The sequence below is a fragment of the Grammomys surdaster genome, unplaced genomic scaffold (genome assembly GCF_004785775.1).
Source record: "Grammomys surdaster isolate TR1022 unplaced genomic scaffold, NIH_TR_1.0 124903, whole genome shotgun sequence".
NCBI lineage: Eukaryota > Metazoa > Chordata > Mammalia > Rodentia > Muridae > Grammomys > Grammomys surdaster.
Window position 1 is genome coordinate 91973 of NW_021619838.1, and position 16678 is coordinate 108650.

Genomic DNA, 16678 nt, shown 5'->3' on the forward strand with positions numbered 1-16678 from the left:
ATAGCCAAAGAGTACAGCCAACAAGTATCAGCTCAGCCTCAGAAAGTACTTGTTAAATTTGGTCTTCGACCTTCAAGGAATTTGGGTAAGAGAAGACCAAATGTGAGGATGATATGATTATGAGAGAGAATGCTAAATAGGAATTGGGTGTTGTCCAGGCATGAAGAGAGGCCACTGGTGGATATGTTTGTTTTGAGCCAAGACAGGGAAGGCTGTTGGTGCTAAGAATCCTATTATTATATGCTCTACCCAGTACTTGTTTAGGACCCCTTTGCTTAAGTTTTGTAGATTTTGGCAAACTGGGTTCTGGGAGTAGGTACTTAGTGTTCCCATTTATAAAAAGGAAAGAGGACACTAAGGCACAGTGTGAGAGCTCAGGAGGGTAAACACAAACATAAGCAGGTCATACATAAGGCAGGTAGATGTTCTGAAATTTCAGCTTTCTAAGGTGGAGGCAAGGCTACCCAGACAAACAAACAAGGGAGGGAGGCTGGGTAGGTCATTGCTATTGCAGTGGCTGACTCTAGCCCCCAGTGTATTCTCCCCTCCTAGGAAACTGCTTCTGGCATGATGTGAGGTGATGATAATTACACCCAATTAAACATTTAGTAGATCTAGGTAACCCCTGTAGCCCCTTAGGGGCCCACCCAACATGTGGTTCATCTTTTCGGAAGGGGTCAGCTCCAGTGTGGTTAGAAAGGCTTCCCTATTGGTTATCTAAACTTTAAATATACCAGAGTCTACCTTACCTGTGGGCTTAGTAAACAATACCTGGCCCTTCTTCTGGACATTGCTGTTTGTAACACTGAGACTACAGTGTTAGAAAGCTCTTGTGTGAATGGGTGTATGAGACTGAATATAGAGGCACTTGCACTGAGGGGGTACTCAGAGGACTTGAATGAGGATATTTCCTGAGATTAGGGCCCAGAAGAACAGAAGGGGAGTACCTGTATGATCCTAGAGAAACCTATGCCACTCCAACTTGAGGCTGAGTGGAAGCATTATATGATTGTAAGTGAGAGAAGCTTTGAAAGGTTAGGGGAATAGACAGAGAACAGAGTTTGAGGGAGAAAAGATAGTGGGAACCGGGAACAGGTTGGGGCAGGGCAGGACAGTGTGCTTTTGGAGATGAGAGAGACCTACGAGAGAGGTATAGGGGAAGGCAGCAATGAGAGAAGGAAAGGGGAAATGTGGAACAAAGTTCCAGACTCCTAGTAGTACACAGTTCCTATCAGGCCTGGAAGAAAGTAAAAGAGGTTGGGGGGGGGGGGGGTTGGACCTCTGAAGGTTATGGAAGTGGTCCTTAATGGTAGGTAGCAGGATTCAGATGGACACAAGAGTACACCCCCCTCCAGAAAGGAGCCACATAAACCTTAGATGAAATGAGTCTGAGTTTTGTGAAGTAAAAACATATAGATAAACTCTTATAGCCAGCTTCCTTCATCCACATCTCTCAATTCCTCAAGCTAGCAATGGCAAGTCTCTCTCTGAGATTATATAGGCATCTTAGCATGTATCCATACCCAGATCCTTCAGAGCCCTTCCAGGGCAACTACCCTCACATTCAACCCCAACAACCACAAGAGATGAGCTTATGGGTGGAGATAAAGCATCCATAGCTGGAGCCCTCTCCGGCTGTGTGTTAGGGCCCATGGGGTGTGCAGGGAGTAAATGCTTTGTCCTATTGTGGGGGCATGAACTCAATAGTTGTAGAGTATGTAGTGAGAGAAACTGCTCTCCCATGGGGGAAGGTCCCAAGAGACTTCCAAGGGTAGAGTTGAGCATAAGCATTGTGACAGTTGTAGGATGTAGGTGCTTATGTGTTTGGGTGGGACCTTAGTCATGTGAATTCTTGGATATGGAACTCCCCATGAAATTTGGGCACAAACAGAATGTGATGCAAGGGCTCATAGGTGTGTGGACCTAGGAACAGATTCCTGGTAGCCTGCCTCTGAATACCCTTTCTCTGGTCTAAACTCAGTATGCAGGGGAATGTTATGTGGCTTTGGTGCTGTGTGTGAACCTAGTGTTGAGGATCCAGGCCGGGCCTCCTGTGTGTGCAAGAAGAATGTCTGCCCTGCTATGGTGGCTCCTGTGTGTGGCTCAGATGGCTCCACCTATAGCAGTGAGTGTGAGCTACAACGTGCACAGTGCAACCAGCAACGGCGCATCCGCCTACTTCGCCAAGGGCCATGTGGTAAGTGAGTCTGGGAGGTTGGGGGGGGGCGGCCCAGTGGGCAATCAGCATGACCCCACCTGCACACCCACAGGGTCCCGGGACCCCTGTGCCAATGTGACCTGCAGTTTCGGTAGTACCTGTGTACCTTCAGCCGATGGACACACTGCCTCATGTCTGTGTCCTACAACCTGCTTTGGGGCCCCTGAGGGCACAGTGTGTGGCAGTGATGGTGTTGACTACCCTAGTGAGTGCCAGCTGCTTCGCCATGCTTGTGCCAACCAGGAGCACATCTTCAAGAAGTTCAGTGGTCCTTGTGGTAAGGAAAGCACTCTGCATGGCTTCTCCCCATATGTGACTCTTCAGTGTGCACTGGTGACAGCTCCTGATTTCTATATTCTTGGACTGTAGACCCCTGCCAGGGCAGCATGTCAGACCTGAACCATATTTGCCGTGTGAACCCACGTACACGGCACCCAGAAATGCTTCGGCGGCCTGAGAACTGCCCTGCCCAGCACACACCTATCTGCGGAGATGATGGGGTCACCTATGAAAATGACTGTGTCATGAGCCGTATAGGTGCAACCCGTGGCCTGCTTCTCCAGAAAGTGCGCTCTGGTCAATGCCAAACTCGAGGTTGGTGCTCCCAGGGGATGGATCCAGCCCTGTTAATGTGGCTCATTGGGCCCCCATTCCTGCATATCTATATCCCCATGCACTGTGTCAGGGGTCCACAAATACCCTGTACATGGTTGATAGTTGGTGTGGTACTTTGCCTATCTGATCTCCTTGTCTACTCCCAGATCAGTGCCCAGAGACCTGCCAGTTTAACTCTGTATGCATGTCCCGCCGTGGCCGTCCCCGCTGTTCCTGCGATCGTGTCACCTGTGATGGGGCTTACAAGCCCGTGTGTGCCCAGGATGGACACACATATGATAATGACTGTTGGCGCCGACAGGCTGAGTGTCAACAACAGCAGGCCATTCCCCCCAAACACCAGGGCCCGTGTGGTGAGCAGCCTGGGATCCAGCTGGGAATAGCTGGTCTTGCATCACTCCTTTCCCTATCATACACCATCTCCATTTCTTGTCATATACCTCCTGGGGTCCTGGGCTGGGGTCATGTGGGGAGGGTGCGGGTGTGTGGAAGCTATGAGGAGGGGAACTGGGGAACCTGGAAACTGGGACAAAGGCAGTGTGCACTTGGCCTTGCTACACCAGCAGGTCCTCTGGTCCATCATCATCAGTGTCTGTACTGCACGGGGAACAGACTACTTAGGTGGGCAGAAATGGATGTGATGCTGGAGATTTCTTGCTCTAGGAACACAGTGCAGTCCTAAGCCTCTTAGAAGTAGATTGTAATTTGGGATTTGAGGGACCAGTGGAGAGGGTGGAGGAGATTGGGCAGTAGCCATCAGGCCCCTTTGGAGCTGTGGGCCTCTATGGCCCTGCCTGCCTCTGCTGTCTGTCTTGGTCAGTCCTCTGTCCATCTTTCTTTCTGCATCTGTCTGTTTCTTCTTGGTCCTTCCCTCCCTCTCGGCTCCGACTCTTGTGTCTTCCAGCCTGACCTGTTGGCAGGATGAGGTGCTGCGCCTGCCCGCCAGGAGCCCACAGCCCGAGGTCTGCCCCTGGCGCGGCTGGGGGGAGTGGCTTGCTACTGCCTGGCCTTCTGGTCCTCAGAGCAAGTTGACAGACACTTTCTTCCCTGTGTAGTTTGTGATTGTGGGGTGTAGAGTTTTCCTGTCCATGGGGGAAAAGTTTCAACCCTCATGTGCATGATATCCCAGGGCTGCTGGTGGTCCAGGGTCAGTGACCTGCTATGGGCAGTCAGAAACTCATGTCCCCATTCACCTCTGTTATGTGTCTGTCCCTTTCTCTGCTGTGTCCTGTGCATCTAGCTTTTCCTCCACCATTCCCACCCTGGAGAGGGGCTATTGCATGGGAGTGGGCTTTGTCCACAGATGGAGGAGAATGTGGACTGAGTACCACATATTCTCCAGACCAGACCCCATCCCCATGCCATGGAGTGCAGTGTGCATTTGGGGCAGTTTGCACAGTGAAGAATGGGAAAGCCGTGTGCGAGTGCCAGCGGGTGTGCTCAGATATCTACGATCCTGTGTGCGGCAGTGATGGTGTCACTTATGGCAGTGTGTGTGAGCTGGAATCCATGGCCTGTGCCCTTGGGCGGGAAATCCAAGTGGCCCGCAGAGGACCCTGTGGTCAGTGGTGGGCAAGTGGGTTGGGTTGGGAGAAGGCTTCTAGTCAACGTGGTGATAGAGCTTCCTCCCCAGACCGATGTGGACAGTGCCGTTTCGGATCCCTGTGTGAGGTGGAGACTGGACGCTGTGTGTGCCCCTCTGAATGTGTGGAATCAGCCCAGCCCGTATGTGGTTCTGATGGACATACATATGCTAGTGAATGCGAGCTGCATGTCCACGCCTGTACGCACCAGATCAGCCTATACGTGGCCTCAGCTGGACACTGCCGTGAGTGGGATAAGAAGGGATAGGCTTCCATGAGTCTCTCCATCAGGGAACCATGCTTATTCCTGCTTCTTACCATCTCCTGTAGAGACCTGTGGAGAAACAGTTTGTACCTTTGGGGCTGTGTGCTCAGCTGGACAGTGTGTATGTCCCCGTTGTGAGCACCCTCCACCTGGCCCTGTGTGTGGCAGTGATGGTGTCACCTATCTCAGTGCCTGTGAGCTACGAGAAGCTGCCTGTCAGCAGCAGGTACAAATTGAGGAGGCCCATGCAGGGCCATGTGAGCCGGGTAAGCTCAGGTAACTGGTGTAAACCCCTAAATTCCAGTCTCTGATGGAGACCTCATGGGTGACTGCTCTTTTTTCCTGCAGCTGAGTGTGGCTCAGGGGGCTCTGGTTCTGGGGAAGACAACGAGTGTGAACAGGAGCTATGCCGGCAGCATGGTGGTGTCTGGGATGAGGACTCAGAAGATGGGCCATGTGTCTGTGACTTTAGCTGCCAGAGTGTTCTTAGAAGCCCAGTGAGTACCCCAACTTTCATGGTTCTAGGGTGGGTACACTGAGGAGGGGGTCAAGGTTGCTGAGGTTGACCCCACTCCTCCAGGTATGTGGCTCAGATGGGGTAACCTATGGCACTGAGTGTGACCTGAAGAAGGCCAGGTGTGAATCACAGCAAGAATTATATGTTGTTGCTCAGGGAGCCTGCCGTGGTGAGTGTCTGTACAGAGCACATCCAGCATGTGGAGACATGTTCCATATGTTTGTGCTTCTGTTTCTCTGTGTGTACATGTTCTGTGGTGCATGGCATTGAGATATATAAGGCTGTGGGCATACGCACATGCTGTGGTGACTTTTCTTATTGTTGATAATAATGGGTATTTATTTATTTTGATTTTCTTTGTTATTTTACTTATTTTCAGGCAGGGTTTCACTGCATAGTCCTAGATGTTCTGGAACTAGCTATATAGATCAGACTGGTCTTGAATTCATAGATTCACCTGCTTATGCTCCTTGAGTGCTGGGATTAAAGGTGTGTACCAAGTACTGGCTTTCTACTAGCCAGATTAGGTGCCAAATGGAGGGAACAAAGAACATGAGGACCACCCACTAGGCACTTTCACTCTTGTAGAAGAGATTGCTGCTAGGCTAGGAGTGGTACACACCTTTGATCTCAGAGGCAGGTGGATCTCTGAGTACCAGGCCAGCCTACAGAGCCAGCTCCAGGACAGCCAGGGCTATATAGAGAAACTCTTGTTTCGGGGGAGGGAGGAGATTGTGCTGATTGATGTATGTGTTTGTACACGTACACAGATGTGTCCACACAGGAATAATGTGTTAGAGGAATGTGAGTGAACACATGTAAATGTGTCTTTATATATTTGTGTACCCTTATATCTGTATGCATGTCTTTGTGGCTCTGATAATGTGTGCACACGGATGTATGTCCCTGTTTTGTACGTTTTATGGGTTTGGGGTTCTACATTTATTGTATGTCTTTATATGTGATATGTTGATTTTACCTATGACAGCCTCGATTTTCAGTTCCCAGTGGGATTTGATGTCAAAAGGGATGAGGTCATGTGACAGAAAGCATTGAGGCAGAATGATTGGGCTTAGGGTGAACAACTACTACTACATCAAATATAAACTGCTGTACACCTCTCCTCAGGCCCTACCATGGCTCCACTGCTACCTATAGCCTTCCCACACTGTGCCCAAACCCCCTATGGCTGCTGCCAGGACAATGTCACTGCTGCCCAGGGTGTGGGCTTTGCTGGCTGTCCCAGTGAGTATTTGAACCCAGTCCTGACTGTGGTCTAGCAGAGCTGTGCAGCTCCAGTGACCAGTGCTTTTTCCTCTCATAGGCACCTGCCATTGCAACCCACACGGCTCCTATAGTGGCACTTGTGACCCAGCCACGGGGCAGTGCTCCTGCCGACCCGGTGTTGGAGGCCTCAGGTGTGATCGCTGTGAACCTGGTTTCTGGAACTTCCGTGGCATTGTCACTGATGGACATAGTGGTTGCACTCGTGAGTAATGGAACTACATGCATTCCCACCTGTCTACCCCATCACTGATCATGTCTTGGCCTGACCAGTATCTAGTAGGACTGGGGCAAGTAGGGAAATTTATCCAGGTACAAACCATAAATTCTTCCCTCCCATTCCCTTAGCCTGCAGCTGTGACCCTCGGGGTGCTGTAAGAGATGACTGTGAGCAGATGACTGGATTGTGTTCCTGTAGACCTGGTGTGGCTGGTCCCAAGTGTGGGCAGTGTCCAGATGGTCAATCCCTGGGCCATACTGGCTGTGAAGCAGGTGAGGGCAGGAACTGGTACTGACCTAGGACTCCCTATGCTGAGGGTGGGAATACCTGAGTTAGCAGGAATTTTTTATCCCTACCTCAGATCCCATGACACCTGTGACTTGTGTGGAACTACACTGTGAGTTTGGTGCCTCCTGCATAGAGGAGGCTGGTTTTGCCCAATGTGTCTGCCCAACTCTCACATGTCCAGAGGCTAACTCTACCAAGGTAAGGAATGAAATATATAGAGAGTGATGGGGGTAAGGAAGCCTTTCCTAAGCATCCTTTCCCTGTACTCCAGGTCTGTGGATCAGATGGTGTCACGTATGGCAATGAATGCCAGCTGAAGACCATTGCCTGCCGCCAGCGTCTAGACATCTCCACTCAGAGTCTTGGTCCATGCCAGGGTAAGGACCTAGAGCAACTGCCTAAAACAAACTAGAAGGACCTGACCCTGTTCTGACTGGAACCCCTAACATCCTTCTTTTTGCAGAGAGTGCTGCTCCTGGGACTTCCCCAACATCTGCATCTATGACCACCCCAAAGCATATCCTGAGCAAGACATTGCCATTTCCCCACAATAGCCTTCCTCTGTCCCCCAGCAGTACTACTCATGATTGGCCCACCCCATTACCTGTATCACCTCAGACCACAGTCAGCATCCCCAGGAGCACTGCATGGCCTGTGCTGACTGTGCCTCCAACAGCACCCTCTGATGTGACCAGTCTTGCAACATCAATCTTCAGTGAATCTGGCAGCGCCAATGGGAGTGGCGATGAGGAGCTGAGTGGAGATGAGGAGGCCAGTGGGGGCGGGTCTGGGGGTGAGCAGGGCCTCAGGGACGTGTGGGCAGGTCTGAGGGTGATGTGGGGGCAGAGCCCAAGAGTGGCTCCTACCCAGGGCTGTACTTAGACTACATTTCCCCAGGACTTGAGCCCCCGGTGGGCAACATTGTGGTGACCCATGGGCCACCCATCGAGAGAGCTTCCTGCTACAACTCACCTTTGGGCTGCTGCTCAGATGGCAAGACACCCTCACTGGACTCAGAAGGCTCTAACTGTCCTGGTAAGTGAACAGCAGGCAAAGGGATAAGCTTGAGGAACAGCATAGACAGGAATGTTGTCTTCTCTCTGTGGCAGCAGGTTGGTATAAGGTTATGATATTCTGGCTCCAAGCACTTGAGTGTGTGGGGGAATTAGAGATTTGGCACACATATGCACTCTGGTTTCAGCCATTGAATGTGCATGTGTGCCAAGGACCCTATACCTAACCCATCTTTCTCCTTGCAAGCCAGCTTGGGGCACCTGCTCCTAGGAATTGCCTGGTAACTGACACCAGCCCTACCCTGGGGTTCCTACTTACTAACTCCATGATCATCTGACTAACATCCCCTGCCCTGCACCCCAAATGGCTTGCTGTGGGACTTGCTTCTGTGGCTGCCTAGGAGGCTAGATGGCATTGGCAGGGCCTTACTGCCCCTCCCCCACAGCTACCAAGGCATTCCAGGGCGTGCTGGAGCTTGAGGGGGTCGAGGGACAGGAACTGTTCTACACACCTGAGATGGCTGACCCCAAGTCAGAGTTGTTTGGGGAGACTGCAAGGAGCATTGAAAGCACGGTATGAGGGTTTGTGGGGCATTCATTTAGGACAGACCCAGATGACTGGCTCAAGTAAATCTTAACTGGGTTTAGATAGTACCTTGTGCCCTCACCCATTACCTGCCTGCAGTTGGACGACCTATTCCGGAATTCAGATGTCAAGAAGGACTTTTGGAGCATCCGCCTACGGGAACTGGCTCCTGGCAAATTAGTCCGTGCCATTGTGGATGTTCACTTTGACCCTAGTAAGCCTCTGTTGCCCTCATGGGAGATGATGGGTGTGGACTACATGGAGCCAGGTCATGCTCAGGACCCTCTTCTCCCCAGCCACAGCCTTCCAGGCACCAGATGTGGGTCAGGCCTTGCTCCGACAGATCCAGGTATCCAGGCCGTGGGCCCTGACAGTGAGGAGGCCTCTGCAGGAACATATGCGATTCTTGGACTTTGGTGAGTACCAGGTTAGGCCTCATCTTGCCTGTCCTTCCTTCTGTAGCCTCTGTACCTCAACAATACTTTATATGTCCTGTGACATATAACATATAACAAATATGTTAAATGCATATTTAACAGTTTTCCTTCCCTGCAGACTGGTTTCCAACTTTCTTTACGGGAGCTGCAACAGGAACTACAGCTGCCGTGGCCACAGCCAGAGCTACCACTGTGACCCGACTGTCTGCTTCTTCTGTCACTCCACGAGTCTATCCCAGTTACACCAGCCGGCCTGTTGGCAGAACTACAGTACCACTAACCACTCGCCGGCCACCAACCACTACCACCAGCATTGACCGGCCTCGGACCCCAGGCCCTCAACAGCCCCCAAAGTTCTGTGATTCCCAACCTTGCCTCCATGGAGGTACCTGCCAGGACCAGGATTCTGGCAAGGGTTTCACCTGCAGCTGTACTGCAGGCAGGGGTGGCACTATCTGTGAGAAAGGTACACCCAGTGCTGGAGGTTTTGGGGTTATGGCCAGAGGGTGTAGCAGGGTCTTAGGCACTAGCTTAACTCTGTCTCTTTCTTGCAGTACAAGCTCCCTCTGTGCCAGCTTTTAAGGGCCACTCCTTCTTGGCTTTCCCTACCCTCCGGGCCTACCACACACTGCGTCTGGCACTAGAATTCCGAGCACTGGAGACAGAGGGACTGCTACTCTATAATGGCAATGCACGTGGCAAAGATTTCCTGGCTCTGGCTCTGTTGGATGGTCATGTACAGTTCAGGTGGGCATTGTGGATGGGGTAGTACATAGGCATGACTTCTGTAGGTCAGGTGACCTGTATGGTGGCAGAGACCAACCCAGACCTTCTGAATCTAGGGAATGAAGTCTGGTGGGCCATGGGTGAGATGAGGTAGGCCAGGCTTATGGTAGGCCTGGACCAACATCCTAAGCACTGGCTCCCATGTCTAGGTTCGACACAGGGTCAGGACCAGCAGTTCTAACGAGCTTAGTGCCAGTGGAACCAGGACGGTGGCACCGCCTCGAATTGTCACGGCATTGGCGGCAGGGTACACTCTCTGTGGATGGCGAGACTCCTGTTGTAGGTGAAAGTCCCAGTGGCACTGATGGCCTCAACTTGGACACGAATCTCTATGTGGGTGGTATCCCAGAAGAACAAGTTGCCATGTGAGCAGAAATAGGCTGGGACTGGCTGGGCCCCTGGTCTCTGACTCTGTGTAACAAATGATGGGTAATAGAGGAATGGGTACGGGTGGTAGCTGTAACCTTGACCTATCAGTTCTTGCTGTGCATACCTTTGATGAGACCTATGGAGGTGGCTATCCCTGACCTTCGGCCCTGACCCTTGACCCTCGTCATATCTACCTCCTGATTCTGTCTTATTATTGAGCTGGCTACCCTGTGAACACAATAGAGTAGGCATAGGGGCATTCCTGATCCCTAGCTGTGGTTTATGGGGCACGTTAGTATTATAGCTGAGAGGATACCTCTGACTGACCCCTCCTGGTATCAGGGTGCTTGATCGGACCTCTGTGGGCATCGGCCTGAAAGGATGCATTCGTATGTTGGATATCAACAACCAGCAGCTGGAGCTTAACAGTTGGCAGAGGGCTGCGGTTCAAAGCTCTGGTGTGGGAGAATGTGGAGACCATCCGTGCTTACCTAACCCCTGCCATGGTGGGGCCCTATGCCAGGCACTGGAGGCTGGCATGTTCCTCTGTCAGTGCCCACCTGGCCGCTTTGGTGAGAACTAGCCTAGGGCCTGGGAAGGAGTCTAGGTATTGTGGGAAGAGACTCATGTTTCCTGGAACCCCTATCCAATCTCCCCTCAGGCCCAACTTGTGCAGATGAAAAGAGTCCCTGCCAGCCAAACCCCTGCCATGGGGAAGCTCCCTGCCGTGTGCTTTCCAGGGGTGGGGCCAAGTGTGAGTGTCCCCTGGGACGTGGTGGTAACTTCTGTCAGACAGGTAAGGTCAAAGAACTGCTGGGGAAGGATGAGGGATTAGGGTCAAATTCCTGGGTTAGGGTTGAATTTGATCATTTAGATACAGTAGTAGGGAAACCAGGGCCTGCAATCTTGTTTTGACATCTGTTTGGCCCTCCATAGTCCTGGAGACTGCTGGTTCCCGGCCCTTCCTGGCTGACTTTAATGGCTTCTCCTACCTGGAACTGAAAGGCTTGCATACCTTCGAGAGAGACCTAGGGTTAGTAGGGCAGGAGGATTAAGGGAAGGGAGCTAACCTGATGAGGAGAAAGTGACACACTCCCACAACTCCACATGACCCCAGGGAGAAGATGGCACTGGAGATGATATTCTTGGCTCGTGGGCCCAGTGGCTTACTCCTCTACAATGGGCAGAAGACAGATGGCAAGGGGGACTTTGTATCCCTGGCCCTGCATAACCAGCACCTAGAGTTCCGCTATGACCTTGGCAAGGGGGCTGCAGTCATCAGGTGGGCATATGGGAACTAGACTAGGGATTAACCAGGGTTGGCTCTAGACATTCTGCATAGATCACAAGGAGGACCTGAAGGACTACCTGAGGTTGGGATGACAGTTATCTATACAAGGAGTATATGCCAGTGCTACTTGGGCTCTGGGTGAGCAGAAACTAAAGCCTACTCAACTCAAACCTTTTTGCAGGAGCAAAGAGCCCATAGTCCTGGGCACCTGGGTCAGGGTATTCCTGGAACGAAATGGCCGCAAAGGTGCCCTTCAAGTGGGTGATGGGCCTCGGGTGCTAGGGGAGTCTCCGGTGAGTATCCAGGGCATGAGGAAGTTCTAGACCTCCCACACCCTGTTCCCACCATTTCCCTTCCTCCTCCCTGGGGGCTTCATAGACCTTGATAGCCACTCTCACAGAACTGTTTTCTCTGTCTGCCCTGTGCCTCGGTCTGTCTCCTTTTTGCTCCCACTGCTCTCTGGCTCTTGCTCTGCAACCCCCCCACCTGCTCTCCGGATGTCAGAAATCCCGCAAGGTACTGTTGCCCTCTTATCCAACTCAACACACCCTCTCTTGTACCCATTCTTAGAGTAGCCCTTTCCCACTAAGGCCCAATCTGCCATTTCTGTGTGATTAATGCTGCCTCATAGATAGTGAAGGGTGGGTGTGGGGCATCAAGCAATTGGGCATACTTAAGCCCCGTGGGTGACTCACACATGACCCTTTACCCCACGCCTCCTCTAGGTGCCGCACACCATGCTCAACCTCAAGGAGCCTCTCTATGTTGGGGGAGCTCCTGACTTCAGCAAGCTGGCCCGGGGGGCTGCAGTGTCCTCTGGCTTCGATGGTGCCATCCAGCTGGTATGGAAATGGGCACTACCCAGGTTTCTCCACAGTGGGTTGGAGAGGGCCATTGTATGTGGGGGTTACATCCTAGGTGAGGGTTGTCTCATCAGAGAAGGTAGCAGATGTGACTAAGGTGCTTCCTCCTCTCTTCTTCAGGTGTCTCTAAGAGGCCATCAACTGCTGACTCAGGAGCATGTATTGCGGGCAGTAGATGTGTCACCTTTTGCAGACCACCCTTGTACCCAAGCCTTGGGCAACCCCTGCCTTAATGGGGGCTCGTGTGTCCCAAGGGAAGCTGCTTATGAATGCCTGTGTCCTGGGGGCTTCTCTGGGCTGCACTGCGAGAAGGGTGAGCACTGGCAGCCCAGGGCTGAGACTTGGCATGGCCTGGAGAGCTCACCTGAGGCCCATTTCATCCCATCTGTCTCCCAGGACTAGTTGAGAAGTCAGTGGGGGACCTAGAAACACTGGCCTTTGATGGGCGGACCTACATCGAATACCTCAATGCTGTGATTGAGAGGTAACATGCAGTCAGGAGCCAGGCATTCCCTCTACCTTCGGCTGTCTTGTCTGGTCCTGTCTGTGCATGCCATGCAGGGTATGGGTGTTAGATTCTCCATATCCCTCTAAGCTCTGGCCAGGAGGGAAGGCCCAGAATCTACCCTATCCCCTTCATTCTCACTATCTCTGTCTCTTTGTTTACAAGCGAGCTGACCAATGAGATACCAGCGTAAGTAGGCTCTTGGCTCTAGTCATACCTTGGCACTCACTCATGTCCATGCTTTGCTCCTAGCATTATAATCTTGAGCCCTATTAAAGGTAGAATTTCTACCCTGGATGGAGGATGGAGTTGGGGCCTGTTCATATACTGTCAGGCTCAGCTTCTTGCCTTGGAAGTGGTCAATCCTCTACCTAGGATATACCTGCCAAGGGCCATCACCCACACCACTGAGGCTCCACTGCAAGTGTGATTTTGTGCTTGTGTATACATGGATATATGTTCTATATGTATACACTTGGTATGTACTAGGTATGTGCTTGGGTGTGTATCTGATTTATGGGTATGTGTGTATGTATTGTATCTACATATGCCCATATGTGCATGCAACATGCACATGTGTATGTAAATGTTTTGTGTAGATGTATGCAAGTGTATGTGTGTGTGTTGTATGTGTCTGCACAAACATGGTCATGTATATGCTGGGACATCTCCAGGGCTGCTACCATCGGAAGAACTTTTGTGATTCCATATCACCAATGCTTCTCTCCTTGAACTACCTACCAGGGCATGTCCCCAACATATGTGTTACATAAGGGTCACTGCCAAAGTCCTTTGTGGGAAGGGCCATTTATACTCTGGAATTATGCTTGCTCTTCCTCTTATCTGCACATGTTGACAAAGGGGACTTGGCCTGCATTCAGCTTGTCTTGTCTCCTGCTTACTGCTTCCCTCTCTTCCTGCTTCTAAGCCCTGAAACTCTGGATTCCCGGGCCCTTTTCAGGTAAGCACATGGCAGTATTTGAGAGACCCAGCACATTTTGTTGCCATGTGCTTGCCTCTTGTCTGCCACCTCTCTGATCAACTTTGTCTAGTTGACCATGTCTACCATCTCTCCTTTCTTGCATTGTTGGTGTTGCCCCTGCCCACCCAGTTGCCAGGGTCTGATCACCAGCTTCGGGTCTCTATGATAGTAGCTCAAGCTTTTTGTACTCTAACATCACCCACACCCATCCCACTCCATTGCCTACTACCCTGGAAGCCCTTGACCCATCCTTTTACTTTACAGTGAGAAAGCACTGCAGAGCAACCACTTTGAACTGAGCTTACGCACTGAGGCCACTCAAGGGCTGGTGCTGTGGATTGGCAAGGCTGCAGAACGTGCAGATTACATGGCTCTGGCCATTGTAGATGGGCACCTACAGCTGAGCTATGACCTAGGTTCCCAGCCAGTTGTGCTGCGCTCCACTGTGAAGGTCAACACCAACCACTGGCTTCGAATCAGGGCTCACAGGTCAGTGAAGTCCACTGAGAACGACAGTAGGTAGTGGATGAACTTGCTTAGCTGGGTCATACCCAGTCATTCATGGTCCCTAGCAGCCTGACTCAAGGTCTGTTAGTGAGAGGGGAAGAGGGAACAGTAAGACACAAGAGAAGCAATCAGCCACTGCCTGCCGGGATAACATACAGTGTTACTTTCAGGGTGTGGTATCTACAAGGCATGTGATAGAGAAAATGTGGTGTCTAGGTCCTAGATGAGGTAGGGAGGACACTCTTGACAGATTTGTCCTACCCATCCCCTAGGGAGCACAGGGAAGGTTCCCTTCAAGTGGGCAATGAAGCCCCTGTGACTGGCTCTTCCCCATTGGGTGCCACACAATTGGACACAGATGGAGCCCTGTGGCTTGGTGAGTGTTTGGAACTGGCCAGGGGAGGGGATACCCAAGGGTCTCAAACTGTATGATGGATAGACTGTCCTAGAGCTGACATCTGAAGTGGCCCATCTGGATAACAGATGGGCTCTCCAGGGCAGGGCAGCACCCTCTTCTTCATTAACCTTGCAGATCTTAAGTCTGTGCACATGTATAGCACCTCACTGGTATTCAGGTGCTGTTGGGCACCATATGTTGGCATCACTGCCTGCTAATCTACTGTCTGTCCTGTAGGAGGCCTGCAGAAGCTTCCTGTGGGGCAGGCTCTACCCAAGGCCTATGGCACAGGTTTTGTGGGCTGTCTGCGGGACGTGGTAGTGGGCCATCGCCAGCTGCATCTGCTGGAGGACGCTGTCACCAAACCAGAGCTAAGACCCTGCCCCACTCCCTGAGCTGCCACCAGAGCTGCCACCTTCCCTACTGTAATTATTTTCTATTTTTGTAAACTTGTTGCATTTTTATATGATTTTCTTGACTGCACGTTGGCCAGAAGGACTGCTGACCTGGCCTCCTTTCCGTCCGGGCAGCTGTGCTGCAGAGACAAAGTGGTGCTGAGGGACTCTTAAGTGGACCGTAGCACCTAGAGCCCTGGGCTTTGAAGGCCACCTTAGGACACACTCCTCTGCCTAAGGTACCATGCCTCAGCCCCTTGCACTGTATGTTCCTACCTGTCCACTTGTATTGGTCCTTTGGGTCTCCTGGCCCATTGCTAGGCCCTGTTTGTGTGTTATTAATGTGTTATTGGATGAGAACTGTGTCCCTGAGCAGGAGGGGGCTGTTGGGGTTGAGGGGGCCCTTCATTAAACCAAGTAACATTGGGTCCTTTGTAGGTTCCCACTTAAGCTGCTCTCCTGTGTGTGCTAAGAGCCATCCTCACCCCAGGCTAGCCTGGACCCCTAGTGCTCCTGTGACAATACTGTGATATTGAAAAACTGATAACAATTGGAGCATCATCTTACTTCCCAAAATGTGTTTGCCTGTCACTGGAGACTGGAAACAGAAGCCAGGCTCCATCTAAGTTGGCCTGACTGGCCCTCAGCTGGCCTTACCCACCTACTCAGTTACTCTGAACATGGTCATCCTTTCCCCAAAACACCAGGCCACTTAGGAACCCCTAAGAGGGAGTGCGTCACTATGGGATGTGGTTGACCTCCATTGCTTACCTGCCTGAGCAGCCAGCTGCACCTGTCTCTCAAAGATATCTAGCCAGACTCCTAACCACATTCTTCAACCACTGATCTGTTTGATTTCTGATGTGGAAGTTCGGTCATTCCTGTTTAACTCAGAGCAACCTTTAATTGGTCTAATGTGAGGGCAACCCTCAATTGGTCCATTGTAATGGTGGTCATCCTTGTCTGAGTGACAGTTACCTGCCCAGTGTCCAGCCAAGGGCAGGCACAGGAATGGCAGAGATGACTATGGAGCCAAAAATGACTGAAACTGAAGCAACTGTCTGTTTCTCCATTCCCTATCTTTAATGTCCAGCACAGTCATCTTGGGAGAAAGACTAGACAGATCTGGGATGGGGGCAGTCTGACCTTCTTCCTGCTTCAGCAATCCAAGGCTAGAGGGAGCTGCATGGGATCTTGTTACTAACTCCAGTATGTATCAATGTCAAATACCATGAAATAAAGTCTGAAAACCTTAAAATAGGGACTGTGTTTGTACTTACCAGCCTGGTGGCTTCTTGCTCAGATTCATGAGGCACAAATTTTAAGCTCTCCTGTCTATTGGTGAAGAAAGTAGAACCTGAACTGAGAATCAACCCACCACTACTTTTGGCTGAGCTGCCTTTCTTGTTGAACATGTATTCTGCTGGAAGTGGGATGGGCGCAGGGTGTGTGTATGTGAAGGCTAACTCAAAAGGTAGCATTCTTGGGCAACAAAACTACAGTGTATCTGTGTGTGTGTGTGTGTGTGTGTGTGTGTGTGTGTGTGTGTGTGTGTGT

At 51.4% G+C, this 16678-nt stretch overlaps 1 protein-coding gene across 1 annotated transcript in view; it reads left to right on the forward strand.

The window, feature by feature from the left end:
* The window catches only part of Agrn (agrin), a 32490-nt gene extending 16111 nt beyond the window's left edge, over positions 1-16379 (forward strand). The window contains exons 4-36 of the mRNA XM_028784860.1: positions 1982-2197; positions 2271-2495; positions 2588-2812; positions 2980-3186; positions 4176-4394; positions 4467-4661; positions 4747-4947; positions 5030-5178; positions 5262-5367; positions 6327-6443; positions 6523-6687; positions 6831-6974; positions 7064-7188; positions 7262-7367; positions 7454-7783; positions 7888-8025; positions 8450-8577; positions 8689-8803; positions 8886-9005; positions 9145-9492; positions 9581-9773; positions 9962-10177; positions 10524-10753; positions 10843-10977; positions 11118-11214; positions 11299-11463; positions 11654-11765; positions 12198-12314; positions 12456-12648; positions 12732-12819; positions 14087-14311; positions 14602-14705; positions 14964-16379. Coding sequence (XP_028640693.1) covers positions 1982-2197; positions 2271-2495; positions 2588-2812; positions 2980-3186; positions 4176-4394; positions 4467-4661; positions 4747-4947; positions 5030-5178; positions 5262-5367; positions 6327-6443; positions 6523-6687; positions 6831-6974; positions 7064-7188; positions 7262-7367; positions 7454-7783; positions 7888-8025; positions 8450-8577; positions 8689-8803; positions 8886-9005; positions 9145-9492; positions 9581-9773; positions 9962-10177; positions 10524-10753; positions 10843-10977; positions 11118-11214; positions 11299-11463; positions 11654-11765; positions 12198-12314; positions 12456-12648; positions 12732-12819; positions 14087-14311; positions 14602-14705; positions 14964-15121 — 5612 coding nt within the window. The 3' untranslated portion in view covers positions 15122-16379. The remainder of the gene's footprint in view (positions 1-1981; positions 2198-2270; positions 2496-2587; positions 2813-2979; positions 3187-4175; positions 4395-4466; positions 4662-4746; positions 4948-5029; positions 5179-5261; positions 5368-6326; positions 6444-6522; positions 6688-6830; positions 6975-7063; positions 7189-7261; positions 7368-7453; positions 7784-7887; positions 8026-8449; positions 8578-8688; positions 8804-8885; positions 9006-9144; positions 9493-9580; positions 9774-9961; positions 10178-10523; positions 10754-10842; positions 10978-11117; positions 11215-11298; positions 11464-11653; positions 11766-12197; positions 12315-12455; positions 12649-12731; positions 12820-14086; positions 14312-14601; positions 14706-14963) is intronic.
* The last annotated feature ends 299 nt before the right edge of the window (positions 16380-16678 follow it).